The 21446-nt window shown below is 43.0% G+C and overlaps 1 protein-coding gene across 1 annotated transcript in view; it reads left to right on the plus strand.

Moving 5' to 3' along the window:
- enah (ENAH actin regulator) overlaps nt 1-21446 on the plus strand; it is a gene marked incomplete at its 5' end in the record, with an annotated part of 124565 nt that overhangs the window by 19993 nt on the left and 83126 nt on the right. The window contains 2 exons of the mRNA XM_080745324.1: nt 5705-5870; nt 15875-16052. Coding sequence (XP_080601450.1) covers nt 5705-5870; nt 15875-16052 — 344 coding nt within the window. The remainder of the gene's footprint in view (nt 1-5704; nt 5871-15874; nt 16053-21446) is intronic.

Raw genomic sequence — 21446 nt, forward strand, 5'->3', positions numbered from 1 at the left:
TGTACTCTTATGTGCAGAGAGACGGTCTGTAGGAAGTGATGTCCTCACAGGAGAAGTTTTAAAGCACTGCCAAAATAGACCCTTTGCAGTGAACACTGTTTGCGGTGGATTTAATGTGAGTGCTTGCACTCCAGTCCACACAGACTTTTTGTTTTGTTTTGGCTCGCTTAACCCATCAGGACCTGAGGCCGATTATACAAAATGACTTATAAATCAGTGGTTCTCACACTTTTTTGTGCGAAGGACGACCAAAATAATGTGTTTGGCCGCAGACCCCCATCTGAAAACGTGTTGTGCCGCAGTGACCCACTTTCAAGCTTAAAAATAAATAAATACCACATGTACAAACTATGAGCTTGTATATCTGCTACTTTTAGATCTACTGTTCTAAACTACTGTCCTAAATGTTGCTATATAGTTCAAATCTAAAAATGTCACGCATGCTTTAACAGTTTTAATGGCAAATGTGACATCCGGAATTCCGGATTCTGTGAGAAAAACGAAACGGCCAAAGGTGATATTCCCGGTGGTGTTATTATTGTGGACGGTCAAGGGGCCAGTGAGGGACAGCGACCCCGTCATGTTGGCTTTGTTTCACGCTACAGTGATGCGTTCAGAGGGTTTTTACACTACAGTGACTTGTCCCTTACTCGCCTACATTATTAGGCTTCTGCCTGGTTGGATGGATTCCTCTGGCTTCTAGCTAGCTCTGCTGTGGTCGGAACGGGATAGACAGCCCAGGCCTCGGGTCGAAATGCACACAAGTCGCGTACAGTCGTGCACATGCATACGCACGCGTCTGCTTGCATGGATTATTTTTACATGCACTTACCCTATCTCTGAGAGATATATACAGATGTAACTGCTGTATACTTATTTTACAAATATTTATATACATCCGCTTTTCTTTCTCTGCCTGTGCGTGTGTACTGTGGTGTACACACACACACACACAAACATGCACATTGTCCCTCGCTGTCATTGATTCTTTCTCGCACGCATGCATGCATGCACGCACGCACTCACACTCACACTCACACTCACACTCACACTCTCACTCTCTCACGCACACGCACGCGGCGCACACACACACACACACACACACACACACACACACACACACACACACACACACACACACACACACACACACACACACACACACACACACACAGAGAGAGCCTGCGGTGATTGATTGTTAGTTGGAATGTTACAGGCCAGAGCTGTGGTCTGTCCAGTGGTTTCGCAGCGTCATATCATTCCATGGCAGTGAACAAGGGCTCTCCACCAACTTCCCATCGCGCCACACCAAGCGACCACAATCAGCAACACACGCAGCCATGCAAACAAATACCTTGTATTTGCTCGAACTCCAGGCTGGAGTGTTTAAATGGCCTCAATGATTGATTCCAGGCAGTCCGAAAGCCCGAAGATACGAGATTACGTGTTTCGCCTATAACGACATACACCAAATTAGGGACACCAGGCTTTATGTGGTTAATATTTTAAATAGGCTTTGGCTTTAGTATTTCACTTTACAAACGTGAAAACACTGGAGGGATTTGTCTCTGAGCCAGCCAGGGCTAGGCTATATGTACGTTCAGAAGAGAGGGATTTTACACTTCCATTCTAGCTCTCTGGGTGGGCTGTTCTTTCCATACCGTATCGCAGTCCGGGGACCACCAGTGGTCCTTGAGAGGGTTCCAGGTGTTCTCCAGCTCCAAATTGACCCTTACCTTTAACTCTTGAGTGTAAAGTGATATTAAAAGGGTTGAAAACTACTGGTCTAAACATCTGTACCCAGTAACAGCTGTTGCACAATCAGTGTGCATCTGTCCATTATCACCCAGGGCAAACTACTGAAAGAAAAAGAAAAGAAAACTACTTCAACTGTTTAAGGCACTTTTAAGCCTTTAATAATTTGACTGCATGTTAAATATAGTACAGTGGCCCATTATGAAATTGTACAGTTTTCCTTTTCTTTTCCTTCCTTTCATTTCTCCACTATATTAATTTTTGTGTCTGATAAAAGGGCAAGCTTGTTTAGGTGTTAATTTAATTGCAGTCTCTCTTCTAGTGATAAAACCTACAGAAGGGGTACTCAAGTGAAGTTGTTGAATAGTTCAGCTTATATCACAAGCCAAGGGCAGGCATTAGTGAAGGTGTGTAGGTAGGTACTGTACATGTTTATATACAGCTAAATATTTCACAGCTGTTTTTAGGTAGACCAAGATTGTTTTTAGAGATGTTTTCAGCTCAGAGTGGTTCATAAGCAGTACACACCGGTGGTGGTTTTCTGTGTGTACCCATGCATGCTGATGAAACTGAGTTCATGCAATGCTTTTGAGTGTGGATGCTCAGTCTCGTAGTATATTCTCATTCCTAGCACATGCATTTTTAAATACAAGGTGAGTGGATCCACTTCCACTCTCACCACTCTCCCCCAAACGCTGGATTCACACATCTCATATTTATTTTCCTTTCCTTCAGCATTTTGGCTCTTTTAAACCTCCCCTCCCCCAGTCAGTTTTCTCTATTGAGAGTGGTTGCATGTTATATCATTTCATCTATATTAATGTATTTGTGACCACATGAGATTGACACAGTATGTCCATTTATGGGCATTCCAAAATATGGCTTAATATTGATGACATCAGGGAGGGGTCTCCATATATGGACATAATAGGGACAAGGACTGACACAGAGATCTCCATATATGGCCAGTAATGTATTAGTGAATTAGTTGTTCCCATTGACTTGAATAGGGAGAATTCAAATGGTAAGACGGAATTCATTTGAAAGTGTGACTCGAGTGTGTCATGGCAACCACACTTGCAATTTCCCAGAATTTCCAATATCATTGCCTCTCTTGTATCTTGATCTCTTGAAGTGGTGTTGAAAACCTTTAGCACCTAAACAAATTCAAAGTGGACTCTGCCACTATATGAAAAAACTATCATCCTTGACCTTGATGGAAGATGACTCGTCAAGTGCAACAAAAGATTCACACGTCTCCAGTACCAGTGTTGGAAGTGCTGCCGATAGTGGATGAAATGGAATGGGTGGTAAAACAAGGGAGTACAACCAGGACTGTTTCATATAGATTCTTGATATTTGTGTTATTTGCGATGTGGCGTGAGCTTGAAGACGAGCTGTTTTTCACTGGATTTGGTGTTGAGGGGGAAACAGGAGGGGACCAAGTATAGAGCCCTGGGGACAAGGCTCCTTGAAGGTCGTAATGCTGTGAAATTTGTACTGTTCCGTAGAAGTGCCCTCTCTCGCCTCTCTCTCTTCTCTCTATCTGTCTCCCTGATGGGAATATAAAGGACTGATGAAGAAGGTAGAGTCAAAGAGCGGGAGGAGTTGCAGGGAGAGAGACAAAGAATGAGGTGATGGAGAAAGAGAGAGAGAGATTGATAGAGAGAAAGGAGATGTAGAGAGAGAAACAAAGAGAGAGAAGACAGGACACGTAATGCCTTAGATTAATGTTCTTAGCATTTCTCTGCGCAGCGGGAATGGGATAACGACGAGAATAGAACAGAAATTGTCTGCTGGAATGTTCATGTTGAGCGCTGTGTGAAGGTGCAGTGACGTGCTACTCAGCGCGGCCGACAGTGCTAACCATTCCCACAATGAATAATTTGTTTCTAAACTAGACTAGAACGGTGGTTCTCAACCTGCTATTTTCACAATAGAACCATGTTATACAAAAATGTAATGCCTCAACTCTTAGTACTCGTTAGGGTATGGGGGTCCCCAGTCAAAATATGATTATTTTGGGGGTCGCAGCCTGAAAAGGTTGAGAACCACAGGACTAGACTACAGATTACAGATGATTTGAAATCAATTTGAAAAACATTTAACCATACAATAACAATAATAATAAAAAAGAAACACAAATAGCTTGAGTCAGATAGATAAGAAATAGAAACAAACCGATTACTTTTTCTTTCCCTTTCACATTTTTCTAATTTCGAAGATTTGCCCAAAACAGGGACTCCACGGTTAATGTTGTTAATTTACCTCTGAGTTTTATCTTTCCTTCTCTCCATCTCTCTCTCTCTCTCTGCGTCTTAGTGAAGAGGTATTTTAGCAGGCTGGTGGGGATCAAAGCACAAAGTGGATTTCAAGTCTTATCAGTTAATGAAGGAACAGTGGATGTGAAAGTAACAGTGGATGTGAAGGTCCATAGGTCTTCAGGCAGCTCTCAGGCAGGTTGTAGAGGAGGTGAATTGATTTCTGTTGCTTCGGTTATGCAAGTCTTGGATCATAATGGTAAAATCCAAAATGTCTGTGGGAGGGGGGGACCCAACAGCTCTGCCCTGCTTGGGTCCCTCATTAACACGTACAGCCCCTATTATATGTCGTCCTATATTTAAAAAAATCCAAGGCTATAATACATGTTTGTGCAATACTCCTTTATCTGTTGTGGTCGTTGTCTGACATGTTGGAGTCTCAGGCTTATCTCGCATAAGCCAATCCGTGAAGCAGATCTACAAGCTCACAACGCCTCGCAGCGCAAGGCGTTGTGAGCTTGTAGATCGGCTATTTTCGGCAAAGAGCTTTGGTGTAGAGGGGGAAAAGAGCAGACTAAGTACAGAGTGAAAGGTGAAGTTTTATAAGTATTGACGGTTCAAGTGGTTAAATATCTGAAAACACACATTAACATGAATCCAAAATACACTGTTGATCGTGCTGTCAAACAATGAAACTATATCTATGAACAGATTGTGGGGGTCCCTGCTTCATCTCTCTCTCAACTAAGAGGTCCTTGGCCTGAAAACGTTGAGGACCCCTGTATTAGGATAATAATAAATAGGGACACCAGGTTGAAAGTGGTTTAAGGACCAAACCGGCACACTACCATGTTTAGCCCTTTGACAACGACATTAATGCGGGCCATTTTCAAAAGTATAGCTCCCTTTGTTTAATTTTCTTCTCAAAGTTATATAATTAAAAGGAAAGGAATTGATTTGAATCATGAAGCTGAAAATAGAAAAGCAGTATATCCATTAAGAAACAGGAATGTCTCTCTTCCTTTCTGCTATGTTCCTCCAATATAAAATCCTGAGATGAGTAATGAGTAGATCATATGAATAATTAATTTTAGTTTTTGTTTAATAATGCTTGCATAATAATAAGGCCTCCTTCCTTTCCTGCACTGTAATTACTGTCTTTTCTGAATTTACTTGCACCCTCATTATTGTGAAAAGAAACGAAATTAAATTAAAGAAATGAAAATGCCACACTGCGAGCTTGTAGATCTGCTATTTTTGAAAAGTCGTGAAAATGTAAGCAAACATTTGTAACTCAAATGTTGCTTCTGGGTGGTCCCTGGAACTAAATATTTTGAGATGGGGTTCGTGGCCAAATACATATCATTTTGGGGGTCCTTCACATGAAAAAGTTTGAGCACCTATTATTTCAACAAACAAAAAAAAAATCACGATTTTTCAAAAATAGCGGAGCTACAAGCTCGCATCGCGGCACTGTGAGCTTGTATATCTGCTATTTTTTAATAGTTAAAGCACAAAATAATGCGTAATAATGTGTTCTCAGTCTAAATGGGTTAAACCCCCTCCCCTATGAAGAACATTCATGGGGGCCCGCAGTGAATCCTTGTACCCAGGGCCCAGAATTTGGTGTGACACCCCTGCTCACTCTCACCCTCTCTCTCTCTCTCTCTCTCTCATTGTCTTTGCAGTGAACAGAGTATCTGCCAGGCGCGGGCCGCTGTCATGGTGTATGACGATGCCAACAAGAAGTGGGTCCCCGCCGGCGGCGCCACGGGCTTCAGCCGCGTTCACATCTACCACCACACGGGCAACAACGCCTTCCGCGTGGTCGGACGCAAGATCCAGGACCATCAGGTCAGTGAGTGGGAATTGGCGTGTCCGGGGCAGCAATTTTACCAAGGCTCCAAATTCCAATTCTAGATCCAAGGACTTTTATGAGCTAGCGCACAGTCTTGGCCTGACAGAGACAATAAGACCTGAGAATATGTAATGTATGTGCACACGTTTTTGTACTATACATGCATGTAGGGTTTGATTCTAGGCTTGAAATGATATAAATATATTTTTTAATCTCTATGGGACAAATGATGGCCGATTTTTTTTTAAGTGGCACCACCAGTAAACCACGCCACTGTTATACCCTATAGCTGTGTGTGTGTGTGTGTGTGTGTGTGTGTGTGTGTGTGTGTGTGTGTGTGTGTGTGTGTGTGTGTGTGTGTGTGTGTGTGTGTGTGTGTGTGTGTGTGTGTGTGTGTGTGTGTGTGTGTGTGTGTGTAAAATGTCATGTGTATGTGAGTGAGAAACCGTCCAACCCACTAAATTCTTCGCCAGAGGCAGCAAACACTGGCTCAGCAATCCCACAATCCTCTCTGTCGTATTTATCAGAGAGCGAGAGAGAGAGGAGGATAAGTACTGACTACTCTACTCTACACTACTCACAGAGGACTTCATTTATCAGTCCCGCTGCACTCCATCGCCCTAGAGAAGTTGTTCTCAACCTGTGGGGGGTCCCTGGATGATTAACTTAATGTGCAACATTGTTTTCTCACTCAACAGTAATCAAACCAACATAAAGTTTGAGTCTATAGAGGGTACAAGCACATTTCTAAAGTGACAATTTAAAGACTTTTTAATACCTCTGAAATGGCAAATTAAACATTGTCCAAATTGTCAAATATTAGAGGCATAAATTGTGAAAATAGCAGATCTACATGTTCATAACGCCTCGTGTTGTGAGGTGTTATGAGCATGTAGATCTGATATTTTCACTATAGAACCGTGTTACACAAAATGTAATGCCTCAACTCTTAGTGCTCGTCAAGGTGATTATTTTGGGGGTCGCAGAAAGTGCAACATGCTCAAAAACTTAAATGAAAAACTTCCAGTAAAAGTTTCTATTTGAGAACATTCAAGCAAAAAACAAAAACTTCCTTGTATCTACTATTTTTTAAATGTATTTTCAAAATGTTTTGTCATTGAAAGTGGTGAAACATTGGGACACATCGGCTTTATAATCCCCGATACGGATGTGGTCAAAACAGCAAACATAATGACAATTTATACAACAGCAGTGCACTGAGTATCATTATCTACTAGCAGTGCAGTTAATGAGCACTACTGCACTGTCTCATCAAACAAATAAATCAGCTGTGCTTGTTGAGAAGCTCCCCAACAGTTTTCATGTGAAGTTCAGGGACATAGTAGCTAAATGAGGCATTAAAACAATTGACGTGTTTTTCTTTTTAAAGGGCAGCAGTTGTATAATCGCAATATTACACTCGAGTGTCTGCCTTATCATGATTATTTGCACGTCAGCCCTGCCTATACAGAACTCTCCTTCGGCTCGTTCCTGCAGCAAGGCTGACGTGCAAATAACCATGATAATGCACACCCTCTCGTGTAATATTGCTTAAACCGACCAGACCAATTTATTGTGGTCTGGCTCTCCTCTCCTCTCTTCATCTCTGCTTGGGGTTATAGGGTTTTAGCGAATGTATCTACTAACGATCTGGTGGTCTCATTTTCACTCGACAGTCCACCTGCTGCTAATTAGCTACTGTAGGTACCTCCAGGTAATTTGCATTATTTTGTAATTTTTGACAGAAGTAAAGTGCTGTGGAAGAATATTATAATGACAGGCTTTTCACTGCCCTCATTTAGAACCCCCCCCCAGGACAGCTATTTTTAAACAATTATTTTACAGCACTTTTGCCTTGGTAGACTGGATGGATACACTGAGCTAACGAGAGGAATGAAGGGAAGAAGACATATTCATAGAGAGAGGCAGGGTGAGACATTTTATTTAGTTTCTTTTTCCATATCTCTTTCAAAGGAGAACTGACACGTGATGTCATTAATCGCCTTTTGTGTGTGTTTGTGTGTGTGTGTGTTAGGGCGTTCACAAATAGTGAATTTTAGTATTCGAATTATTCGACCTCCAAGTATTCGAATTGTCAAATATTCGACAGGACTGGCCAAACTGTCAAATATTAAGTAAGCAAGAGGCGAACATTTTGAAAATAGCCAATCTACATGCTCGTTGCGAGGCGTTGTGAGCATGTAGATCTGCTATTTTCACAATATTTATCTGTGGAACCGAGTCACATAAAATGTAATACCTACAATTCCAAGTGCTTGTCAGGGTGGGGGTTGCCAGTTCAAATATGTTTATTTTGGGGGGCACGGCCTAATAAGGTTTGAGAACCCCTGGTATAGAGCATTAACAAATTCATCTACCAGGGGCATTGACAACTCATTCTTATGACTTCCTATCTAGCCAAGCTTTATTATTAAAAAAAAAAAAAGCGAATATTCGACTTTGGTGAACAACGTCGAATAGTGACTTTGATATTCGAATATTCGGTGAATGCCCCTAGTGTGTGTGTCTGTCTGCGTGCAAGCCGTGCATGCATGTTATTCTACTGAGACATTAGTAGTCACATGATAACTTTTAAATTTCCTCCCCACACACATTTCTGTGTGTTGTCCTCCCCTCCCGCCCAACACTCCTTGCTGACACGTGCCGCCCCCATTCCGTGCAGTGACAAATATCCCCTGCCCTCTCCGCCCGGCTTCCCCACTCTGAACTAGGCCATTCACCAAATATCCTTCACTATTCGACGTTGTTCACCGAAGTCGATACTCTGTTTTTTTTGTTTAGTTTTCTCTTTAAAAAATATATAGTTTATAAAGCTTGGTTACATAGGAAGTCATAAGATTGAGTTGTCAATGCACCTGGTGGATGAATTTGTTAATGCTCTATACCAGGGGTTCTCAAACCTTTTTAGGCCTTGACCCCCAAAATAAACATATTTGAACTGGGGACCCCCACCCTGACAAGCACTTGGGATTGTAGGTATTACATTTAATGCGACTCAGTTCCGTAGATAAATATAGTGAAAATAGCAGATCTACATGCTTACAACGCCTCACGTTGCGAGGCGTTGTGACTGTGAGCATGTAGATCGTCTATTTTCACAATGTTCGCCTCTTGCTTACTAAATATTTGACAGTTTGGCCAGTTTGGCGAGTCCTGTCGAATATTCGACTATTCGAATACTTTGAAGTTGAATAATTCGAATACTAAAAATCACTATTCGTGAATGCCCTACCACAGTGGATTCAAACCCCCAGATACCACCCGCGCGCCCTAATAACTTAAAAAAGAAAATAGTTTCACGGGTAAAAGATTGGTCCACTCGATTGCATAATCGCTGGCCAATGTATCGATACGATATCAATATCTATAAGGCTGTCATCTGGGATTTTGGTTATTGCATAACATTTTCAGAAATTACTGTATTAGACTGTTAGGCCTATATCTGAGTGAAATGAACAACACATCTTTTCTGGTCATCACATCCACATTTCTGATTATATTTTATCAGTATTTTTCTTTAAGTATTAATATCCTTTGAAAGCACCGTCCAATACTCATCCCCAACATATCGCCACATTATCGGTATCAAGGTAGTCCATTCCTGCCCTGGATAAATGTTTGATGTCAGCCTCCTGGCATACATCCATTGAGCATTGACCATACATACATCCAGTGAGGGAAGTAAATGCCTTTACCTCCCTATTCTCCAGAAACGTATTCTTTAGGAGCACCAGGGACGTGCAGAGAATGTTAGAGAGGCAGGGGCTGAAATTTCTAAAAGGGCCTTGTGGTGAGAATATCGAAAATATTTTCGGTACTACGTAACACACTAAACTAAGCATAAAAAAGGCAATACTGGAGATGTGGTGTGGATTTCAATTCTTTCAACATAAGATGATGCATTCAAGTTCAGGAGAGTTTGGACAAGGCAATTCTCTTGAATGCTGCCTTCAGGTATGGCATGGAAAGGGGGGCATTTGCAATTCTTTCACCATATAAACTGCATTCATGGTCTGGAGAGGGCACTTTTTACAGACGGATAAAAGGGCAGGGGCTCAAGCCCCCTTTGATGTCTATGTGTGCACGTGCCTGAGGAGCACCATAACTAGCCTGACACTTCAGTCCGCACATCACCCCCCCCTGCTGGTGGGTGGTGTGTAGTGTGGACTGAAGCTGCACGTATTTTAATCTATTTCGAAGGCGCCTTTAGAGCGGGCGCTTTGAATGGGCCAATCAGGGTTGTATGCTTGGGGCACGTGGTGATTTCTCCCTCCTGCGCTCCGGTCCCAGCCCCCTCCAAACAGAGCTCTTGAGCTCACGTGAGACTCGCTCGTGGACTCTGATTGGTGTCCTCTGCCCACGTGAGAGTCTAGTGGACTCTGATTGGTCCGTGAAAACTGTCATGGCGGAGTCAGACTTGACTCGTATTATTTTAATAAACTATGAAATAGTGCAGTTTCCTCACGTTTTAATACCATTTTGCACTAACGTAAACATGCAGACATATAATATGTTATGAGAAATAACGTATTTTTGCAATGTCACGCCACGTCGACGTCGCGCGGCGTGTGTGTGTGTGTGTGTATGTGTGTGTGTGTGTGTGACGTCAATAGGCTTTAGCCCGCCCACGCCGAAATAGAATCTGCCCCTGGTAATCTCAGACTCTCCCGGAGTGAAACGTATTGCCTTTTTTAAACTAAGCATAAAAAAGGCAATACTGGAGATGTGGTGTGGATTTCAATTCTTTCAACATAAGATGATGCATTCAAGTTCAGGAGAGTTTGGACAAGGCAATTCTCTTGAATGCTGCCTTCAGGTATGGCATGGAAAGGGGGGCATTTGCAATTCTTTCACCATATAAACTGCATTCATGGTCTGGAGAGGGCACTTTTTACAGACGGATAAAAGGGCAGGGGCTCAAGCCCCCTTTGATGTCTATGTGTGCACGTGCCTGAGGAGCACCATAACTAGCCTGACACTTCAGTCCGCACATCACCCCCCCCTGCTGGTGGGTGGTGTGTAGTGTGGACTGAAGCTGCACGTATTTTAATCTATTTCGAAGGCGCCTTTAGAGCGGGCGCTTTGAATGGGCCAATCAGGGTTGTATGCTTGGGGCACGTGGTGATTTCTCCCTCCTGCGCTCCGGTCCCAGCCCCCTCCAAACAGAGCTCTTGAGCTCACGTGAGACTCGCTCGTGGACTCTGATTGGTGTCCTCTGCCCACGTGAGAGTCTAGTGGACTCTGATTGGTCCGTGAAAACTGTCATGGCGGAGTCAGACTTGACTCGTATTATTTTAATAAACTATGAAATAGTGCAGTTTCCTCACGTTTTAATACCATTTTGCACTAACGTAAACATGCAGACATATAATATGTTATGAGAAATAACGTATTTTTGCAATGTCACGCCACGTCGACGTCGCGCGGCGTGTGTGTGTGTGTGTGTATGTGTGTGTGTGTGTGTGACGTCAATAGGCTTTAGCCCGCCCACGCCGAAATAGAATCTGCCCTGGTAATCTCAGACTCTCCCGGAGTGAAACGTAGTGAACGTAGTGTGAGATGTCTGGCGCTCGCAGTCAGGCAACACCATAACAGCATAGAACATTTGCTGTTAATGGTTCAACGGCGGCTTAATACTTTTAAGCGGGGCTCAAAACAAACCATGTCCCACATGGGACCGTAGGAAATGCATTTGTGACAGTCAAAAAAAAAAAACATATTTTTGGGGGCTGGAGTCGGTGTTCGCCTTCGGGCGAGCAAGGAGGTCTATTTTTGTGATGTGGAAGCTCTGCTGGTGCAGGAACACACAGACAGGGGCGTCACAAGGGGGGGAAAAGTGGGGACTGAGTTACTAGGGCCCAAGGTGAAGGGGGCCTTAATTAATTATTTTATACTTTAGCTATTGAAAAATAGCAGATATACAAGCTCACAGCGCGGCACCGAGTGCCGCGCTGCGAGCTTGTAGATCTGCTATTTTTGAAAAGTCGTGAAAATGTGTGTAAATCTTTGAATATATGTATTTTTAAGCAGACATTTGTAACTCAAAATCCCTGTAACTAAATGTTTTGAGATGGGGATCCGTGCACAAATACATATCATTTTGGGGGTCCTTCACATGAAAGGGTTTGAGCACCACTGACATACTGTAGAAACATAGGTTTTTCAAAAAAACTTAGAATTTGAAATATTCAAAGACTTGCACAAATTTGCACGATTTTTCAAAAATAGCAGATCTAAAAGCTCGCAGCGCTGCACTCTGTGGCGTGCTGTGAGCTTGTATATCTGCTATTTTTCAATAGTTAAAACACAAAATAATTGTGCGGGGACCCACAGTGAATCCTTGTACCCAGGGCCCAGAATTTGGTGCGACACCGCTGAGGAACACACAGATGCTCACACATGCAACAAACACCAGTCTTGTACTGTTGTTGTGAAATGGATTTCCACTCTTTCTGTTATCAAATATCACAATATTTCTTTGAGCAAATACCTCTATTTATATTGTGATGGTGATAACAGTTTCCAAAGAAATTGAGCGGCGGCTACTTATGAAAAGAAAGACAGAAAACAGCACATCTACAAGCTCACATCAAGTCATCATGGCGTGTTTTGAGCTTGTTCGTGTGCTTGAAGAAAACACATTAAATTAAACATTAGCCCAAAAATACAAATGCCAGGATTATGTTTAATTAAGACTGCGTGCAGGCACTATTCTGCCCCTGAGACAAAACAATAAATGAATTCATAAATAGAACTTATTAGCAAAGCAATGTGTTAAAACTAGATGAAGTGCCAGTGACTGGCAGCCCCGGCTGTTTGTTGGCTTTCGCGGCTCCGCTGTTATAACATCCACATTTCTTTTTTTTCCCCCGCCCTCCATGGACCGAGCGGAGCGGGGAGCTCGAGTTACACTGGCACCATTCGTCTTCACGCTTTGTCGGACGCTTATTATATCAGGCATTCATTCATCAATAAATGAATGGTTGTGAGAATCCCTTCCTGCCTGCCAACCAGACAGACAGTGTAATGAAGATAGAATTTGGTCGCGGGGTTGGGTTTGTCTTACTGGGTCAACAGCCTGGTCTGGATGGTTGAAACAAACACAGCTGGTGCTGGTGCCGGAGCGTTTGTTTTCCATAAGCAAACAGGCAGGCGCCGCGGTCCAGTAGCTCTGTTCACTGACCCCGACGGTGTTGTCTCTCCAGAAGGAAACGCAAACTTTGACCCCAGTCTCAGTGTTGCTATGTGATTCTAATCATGTTTTATTTTTTATGGAATAATGTACTGCAGGGTACCATGGTACTTCCATGATAACCACTGGGTGATGGTAACAGGGTGACTATGGTCATTATGGAGATATCCGTGTTATCATGTTATTTCGGTGTGAAAATGACACGGCGGTGAAGAAATGAAATTTAAAATATGCCCGCTTTGAGGGTATTTCAGCCGCATGCCCGCATGCATCAGATAAGCGGTGGAACAAAACAATACAAAAGAAAATGCAATAAAAACGAAACAAACCCTAACATCTCTCCTCCCACCCGCCCTGAGGGGAGAGGAATTGAATCAAGCAGAATTGAGCGTGTACAAATTTGTTATTATTTTTTGCTATTTAGTTGATGTTCCGGAAAATAAAGTAAGGGAGTCTCCTGAAAATTAGGGAACGTCACAACTCGTTAATGTCCTATGGTGTCGCCGGTCCCAAACGGCGCGAACTGCTGCTCTAATTCGCCATCCCTCTAACACTGTGACGAGTTGGGGAAGGTCTTTCCGCTTGGCTGCATGCCCAGGACACTTAAAGCCTCATTGCTAGCCTCTGAAGCAGAGCCGAGAAGAAGCTGAGCAAGTGTAGAATTATTATGTCCCTGGGCAGCAATGTCCCAAATGTTGTTGTGTGTGTAAATTAGATTTGAGGGATATCACTGTTGACGGAGGGAATATTATTGCTAGGGACATGCTGGGCCCCTGATTCAGCCCAGGAAAAAGAGTTGTAGAGGCCCTCATTGCGCGCCGCGCTATAGAGAGAGATACTCAAAGATCTTCCATTTCAGATCATGGCAAGTGACAAGCCAGTGGGCCAATTACATCAGTTATATTTCGTCATTGTCGGGTGGAAACCTTGTATGTCCAAAACCATTTAAAAAAGTAGATCTGCTGTTTTCACTACTTTTGTGCGACAGCCTTGTATGATGAAGCAGGGCTTTGCTTTGCGAAAAAATTTACAAATTTGAAACTTGGAGATACGAGGTTTCTGCCCGACAGTGACGATTTACTTTGTTTGCCGCCCAGCCCCCAAAATGGAACGAAGGCCGACATTTTATTTTAATTTTTTTCCTATTGGTCGGCCTGGACCGGCCGGGAATGAACCGGCCTTTCGGGAGTTGTCCCGCTTTTCCCAATGGGCAGCACGTCCCTGATTATTGCCATGCTTTGTCATCCTCTCATTCGCACTTGCACATAATATATTAAATGCGTGTTTATCTGTGAGGAAGGAATCATTTCTGTTTAGTTGTATTGATCATTGATTCACCTTTAATAACGTAATAATAATAGCGTTTGGAGATTCCTCATGTTTCCTGACTGAGTGGTAGATCGATAAAGCCCACAATAGTTTATGGATGAGGGAGACTGTGTTAGGGATGGGACGATATGAAAATGTCATATCACGATTATTGTGACAAAATAAATTGCGATTTACGATATTATCGTGGTAATCAAAATCCATTATCCAAAAATAGCAGATCTACAAGCTCTGTAAATACTGTATCAAGTACGTATATTATACGTACCTTTTACCAATTCTAGAGGGTTTAAGTGGTACCAGATATGCAGCTTGGCAAATAAAAGGTGAATTGATCCCAGTGCATGACGGAGGACGATATCATGATAAATTAAAACTCCACGATACGATTATTGATAAACGATAATATTGCTTATCATCCCATCCCTAGACTGTGTGTGTGTGTGTGTGTTTGTCACGTGCAACTGCTCCATGAAGAGGTTACAGTACATTTTAATTTCCGAGCTCTACGGTATAGGGAAAAAATAGACTGCAATAAATTGAAGTGGCTTTTATTTCAGTTTGTCAGTGTGAATGTTTCTTGGCTGCCACTGATGAAAACCATATAATATAAACATGCTGATATTGACTCTCCCATGTAGAGTTAAATCAATAAATCCCATCAACTTGCTTTGCTGAACTCTTGTCGTCTAATCCCTTAAGGTCCTTACACAATGCGACGACCGCCAAATAAACAATGTTTCACATCAAACTATTAATGTGATGACGCCTCATTCACACACCTTGATGCTTTCATTCGCGGTGAAAAATCAACCTTGTTTCAGAAAATAATTAACGCTGCCTTATCGCCCGTAATATTCATGTTCTGTGTGGCTGTACTCATGACACAGCAGTTTAAATGAATGAGAATTAATCGCAAAAAAACAAAGAAAAAAACAGGAACCTTTCTCTTGTGTTTTGAACCAACTCAAGTTTCGTAACAGCCTTCCATTGATATAACAATTCAATTCAAAGGTGCTTTATTGGCTTGAGAAAACATACAGTATATGTTTCCAAAGCAAGTGTCAAAATATAATAAAAACTGTTGAAAATGGGGAACATATATACAGTTGGAGGGGGTACAGCATTGTGTAAACAGAGCTATGTCACATTTTGTTGTTATATACGGGGACTGCCTATAAGTCCTACATCTCGTTAGTCCTACATCTCATTCGTCCTAATTTGGTTAGGATTAGGTTTAGGCATAGTTTTGCTCAGGTTAAGGTTTGGTTTAGGTTTAGGCATAGTTTTACTGAGGTTAGGGTTAGTATTTTTACCAGGTTAACATTCACCACATTCGCACTAATGGGATGTAGGAACAATGAAATGTCAGACCAATTGTTGCTATTTGTATATATAACATGTATATCACGATGTCCTCTGTTTTTCACCTCTCCCCTGCCTCCCGTCTCCTCCCAGGTGGTGATCAACTGTGCCATTCCCAAGGGGCTGAAGTACAACCAGGCCACGCAAACCTTCCACCAGTGGCGCGATGCCCGCCAGGTCTACGGCCTCAACTTTGGCAGCAAGGAGGACGCCAACGTATTCGCCAGTGCCATGATGCATGCCCTGGAGGTCCTAAACTCCCAGGACACAGGTACACCTCTACCACTCACCTTTACACTATATGTCTTTGTAGGTGAATTACAGTGTAGGCCTATTAGGTGCTTTCGTGTGGAAACCTTGCATGTCCAAAAAGTTAAGTGGTTTTATCCAGGGTACTGCAGAGTCACTCCCCATCTTCCACCATAGTCATCTGTCTGCAATTGTTGAGTAGTTAGACGGATACTATTTGTGTTATTTAGATAGTGTTCGGTTAGTGTCAATATAGAACCTCACCCTCCTCTGCATACTGTTGTGCTCCGAGATTAGGTCCTACGGGGGTATCCTCGGGCTGGGTAGAATGGCTCCACGGCAAGGTAGATTAGCCTTTTCACAAAATTGCATACAAAAGGTTCCATGCTCTCAGACATTTTACATCCTATGGTACATAAAACATGCACTACGGCGTTGGGAAACGGTTTAAATCGCTTATTCAGTCTCATTAAATTCGGAAAAGCCACTGGTGGCAGGTGCCAGTACTGCATCCTTCCCATTGTAGCAGAATAAGGAGCAGTACTGGCAACTGCCACCGGGGGAGTTCGGTTGAATGGGAAAACATTATACTGGCTGACAAAACTAGAGATCTAAGCGCTTGTTTCATGCCGTAGTGCATGTTTTATGTACCGTAGGATGTAAAACCATATTCTGGGAGCGTGGAACTACCTTTACTTTTTGGATACGATTTCGGGATAAGGCCTTTCTACCTCGGCGTGGAGGCATTCTACCCCAGCAGCGGAGGCTGAGGTTCTATTTGGGGCTAGTGTTCGGTATGTTTTACACAAATGTGAAGGATGTTATGTTGATGGATGCTAGGTTTGATGTCTACCTGCTATCTTAGTTACTTTGTTGCACATGCTTGTTTTCTTGGCACTCTTAGTTCCTCCGCCACTTCCCCTGTCGTTGTACTGTATGACTAGGAGTCATGGCATTCGTTCCCCATCTTGCAGTCGGTCTGGATATAAGAGCATCTGCTTAATGCGTGTTGTAAATGGTCCAAATCTGGCTGTGCTGCAGCGGAACACCTACCGCCTTTAATAATGATTGTTTGGGTCCTGTTTCCTAGGTGTTGTGACAACAGAGATTTAGTTATAATTAGTTGATTAAACCCAAAAGCGCTGCGGTGGAAGTCTGCCTAATTGGCGAACATTTCCTCTTCTGCTGCAGGAGATGGGTTGAAACGCTCTTTGCCTTGCTGTCTCTTTACTCATCTGTCTGTTGTTGGTACAGTATGTAAGAGAGAGAATGGAAGAGAGTGAGAGAGAGAGAGAGAGAGAGAGAGTGAAGGTCCGTTCACACCGAGGGCGAATTGGCAAATAGCGAATTAGCGTATAATTCGCTTTTTGTTTAAAACCTTATAAAGTCAATGGAAGCATCCACACCAAACGCGAATTTCGAAAAAGCAAAAAGGCGTCTGTTTTGTGTTCACCCTTGTGTCGAATTTTGCGAACTTTCGCTGGTGAACTCCTCTCTCTCTCTCTCTGTAACAAAGCAAGCTCACTCTATCCTACTTTAAGAGAGAGAGAGAGCATGGTCGAGGGACCTTCTCTTTGCATTGAGGCCGAGGGGAACAGTGTTTCTTTCTCCTTTTCCGTGTCTCCCGTCTGTGTGGCTGCTTGGAGAAAGTACTTGAATGTCTTACTGGTAAAAGCATGGTTTATGTGTTTGTTATTGTAGGCTACTTTATATCTGCAAAAAGACTAATGTTTCGCCTATTTGGTTCGCTTATTCGCGACGCTTCGCTAATTCGCCGGTCTTTATGGAGCTTGAGAGTGAGAGTGAGAGAGAGAGAGAGGGGGAGAGAGAGAGAGAGAGGGATGGAGGGAGCGAGGTACGGTATGGGTCTGTTAGGCTCCTCTGGCAATAGCTTTGCATACTGTAGTACAGTGGTTCTCAACCTGTGGTTCGGCACCCCCAGGGGGGTCCCCAGATAAGTAACCTAATGTGCAACATTGTTTTCTCTCTCAGCAATAAACAAACCAACATAAAGTTTAAGTGTATAGCGGGTATCTGCACATTTCTAAAGTGACAATTTAAGGACTTTTTGATACTTCTAAAATGACAAATTAAACGTTGGCCAAATTATCAACTATTAGAGGCAGAAATTGTGAAAATGGCCGATCTACACGCTCACAACGCCTCGCAGCGCCTCAACTCTTAGTGCTCGTCAGGTCGCCAGTCAGCTCGCCTGTTAAAATATGATTATTTTGGGGGCCGCGGCCTAAAAAGGTTGAGAACCACTGCTGTAGTACATAGTAAGGTGTCATACAGTATATCGTCACTGTCCGGTAGAAACCTTGTATCAAGTTTCAAGTTTGTATGTTTTTTCAACAAGTAAAGCCCTGCTTCATCATTCAAGGCTGTCGCACAAAAGTAGTGAAAACAGCCGATCTACAAGCACACAACGCCTCGCTGTGCGAGGCGTTGTGTGCATGTAGATCTGCTATTTTCACTAGTTTAGTTCATTTTTAAAATGATAAATACAAAATGAACAGTCTTGGACATACAAGGTTTCCACCCGACAACGACGATATGTTTCAGGTTTCAAATCCGCTGTCGAGCCAATCAAACGAAGGCAAGAGAATGATGAACAGGACACAGGTATGTTTGCCACCTTCTGGAAACCTAGCGCTACAGTTAGTTATGCACAGAGCCTGAACAATGTGCTGTCAGTCAGGGACCAGTGGGTTGGCAAATGAATGATGCTCATCACATCTAGACACGTATTAATCTGTGCCATCAGTGTCATTCAGGGACGTGCAGAGAATGTTAGAGAGGCAGGGGCTGGAATTTCCAAAAGGGCCTTTTGGTGGAAGCACCGAAAATTGCAGACCTCCAAGCTCACAACTTGTCGCACTGCGACGCGTTGTGAGCTTGGAGGTTGGCTATTTTCGGGTGTGTGAAACCACACTGAACTACTGTAAGTATAACCAAATCAATGCTGGAGATGTGTAATGGCATGGATTTCTACACAGACAGGGCAATTCTTTCAACATAAGATGCTGCATTCAAGTTCAGGAGATAGGCAATTCTATTGAATGCTGCCTTCAGGTATGGCATGGAAGGAGGGCATTTGCATTTCTTTCACCACAGTAAAAAATTGCATTTATGGTCTGGAAAGGGCAATTTTTACTGACAGATAAAAAGGCAGGGGCTCAAGCCCCCTTTGATGTCTATGTGTGCACGTGCCTGGTGTCATCAGTATGAAATGGTTAGTCAGCCGATTGGCTGCTTGATTTAATTTGCCTGCGGTCTCCTGTGGCTGTGTTCAATTCGAGTTGCAGAGTGTGTGTGTGTGTGTGTGTGTGCGTGTGTGCGTGTGTGCGTGTGTGTGTGTGTGACAACAGTTAACCGCTCCTCTCAAATTAAAACAAAAATTATATTAAACAATTACACACGCAGCAAAGCCGTCCTCGTCGTCTCGTGTTCTTGTGATACTCGTGTCATGGCCCCCACCGCCACCCCCACCCACCTGTGACTCCTCCCCCGGTCATCTGTCATCACCGCACTCTAATCCCATCCGCTAATTAAACACATAGTAGTGATGTGCCTCGTTATGCTAACGAGGTGCTAATGAGGTGTGTGTGTATGTGGTGTGTGTTTGTGTTTTTGTATGTGTGTTTGTGTGTACGCCGCACACACATGTGTTTCCTATCGTGTTTCTACATGCTTGTGAGTGTGTGTCATCACCCCCCCCCCCCCCCACTGATGGAGTTGACTACAGCTTGCCTAAAGAATCATGTTCAGCCTGTGTGTGTGTGTCAGGGGCGTCAATTGGGTATGGCAGGGGTATGCGCCTGCCATACCCTGGGTCCAGGGGGGAAAATAAAAGTTACTTTTTAAATATAAATCCATTAATGTCTCTGTCTATCTGTGCTGGTTATGTTGTTAAATTACATTAAAATAACTACAAATGCAACATTTTACAAAATGGTCACTTTAACAAGGTATTATATTCTCCACACTTTTATTCTCCCCATCTTGACAAAATGGTATATTCCCAGGTTCCGCAGGTCAGCTGCACAGGTGCAATTCATTATTGTTTGTGGCACGTTTACTATTTTATGCCAAGCTGCACTTGAACAAACTGTAGAAACGGGGAAAAAATAGAATGTACTAGAATGTACTAGAATGTACTAACGGCGAAAAAATAGAATGTAGGCTACTGCAAGACACCAGTCATGTTGCCATACCTTAGCTTTTTCTGAACTGACGCCACTGGTGTGTGTGTGTGTGTGTGTGTGTGTGTGTGAGTGAGAGAGAGAGAGAGAGAGAGAGAGAGGGGGATATGATTGAATGTAACTCATTGTAAGAATTTCACTAAATAAATCATGGTTAAATGAACTGTGGTAACGGCCATTGTTAATTACGTTTCACAGTCCTCATGACGAGCAGCTTCCTGTTCACATGTTCCATTAGTTCCTCTCTCTCCCCCATGCTTTCTGCAGCCATCTTGTCCAATGCAACATGTCTGTCCCTCATGGCGAGGCAAAGTTTAGAGCAGGGGTCTTCAACGTTTTCAGCCCAAGGACCCCTTAGCTGAGAGAGGGATGAAGCAGGGACCCCCACTATTGTATACAATTGTGTTGCAGATTCAAAATGTTCATAGATTTCTTAGACAGCTTAAACTTGTTTGACAACATTGTCATCATGTTGGAGTAATGTGTATTTTCAGACATTAACCACTTGAACCATCAAATACTGCTCCTCTTCTTCTTTCCCTCATCATCAAACCTCTTTACCAAAAATAGCCGATCTACAAGTTTGCAACACCTCGCACTGTGAGGCGTTGTAAGCTTGTAGATCTGCTATTTTTGGCTAATGTTCCACTCAGAATAGGGATGCTTGGGTTCAAATGGTTAATGTAAAAAACATGATCCTATCACACAAAGATTTGACGGCCCACCTGCAGTAACTCTGAGGACCCCCTTGGGGTCCCAGACCCCCTGTTGAAGATCCCTGGTTTAGAGAGTCTGAGAGAACTAAACGAGATGGGAGAACAGTGTACACTACATACATCATAGGGGCTGTTGTTTGCAGAGATGACAGCCTGCTGACATCGTGTCACTGCTATATATGTATCGTTCAATTTGTACTTTGAATAGCGGAAAAATAACTGATCTACAAGGTCGCTTCGTGACACACTGTGAGCTTACGTAGATGTGCTATTTTCACAGTTTTTGCCTATAATGACATGGCTGAAATGGGGACGCAAGGTTGAAAGTGGTTAGAACGTTGTCATAATCCTACCAACCATCTCAACAATCTTGCAATTAATGGAACATTTCATTTGCTGAAATGTTTAAATATTTACAGCAACACATTGGACCAAATCTTACTTTTTGCAAATAAGGAGTGTGAGCATCTTAATTTGCAGTTGAGATGGTTTTCA

The sequence above is a fragment of the Nannobrachium achirus genome (assembly GCF_963921795.1).
Source record: "Nannobrachium achirus genome assembly, chromosome: 16".
Classification (NCBI taxonomy): domain Eukaryota; kingdom Metazoa; phylum Chordata; class Actinopteri; order Myctophiformes; family Myctophidae; genus Nannobrachium; species Nannobrachium achirus.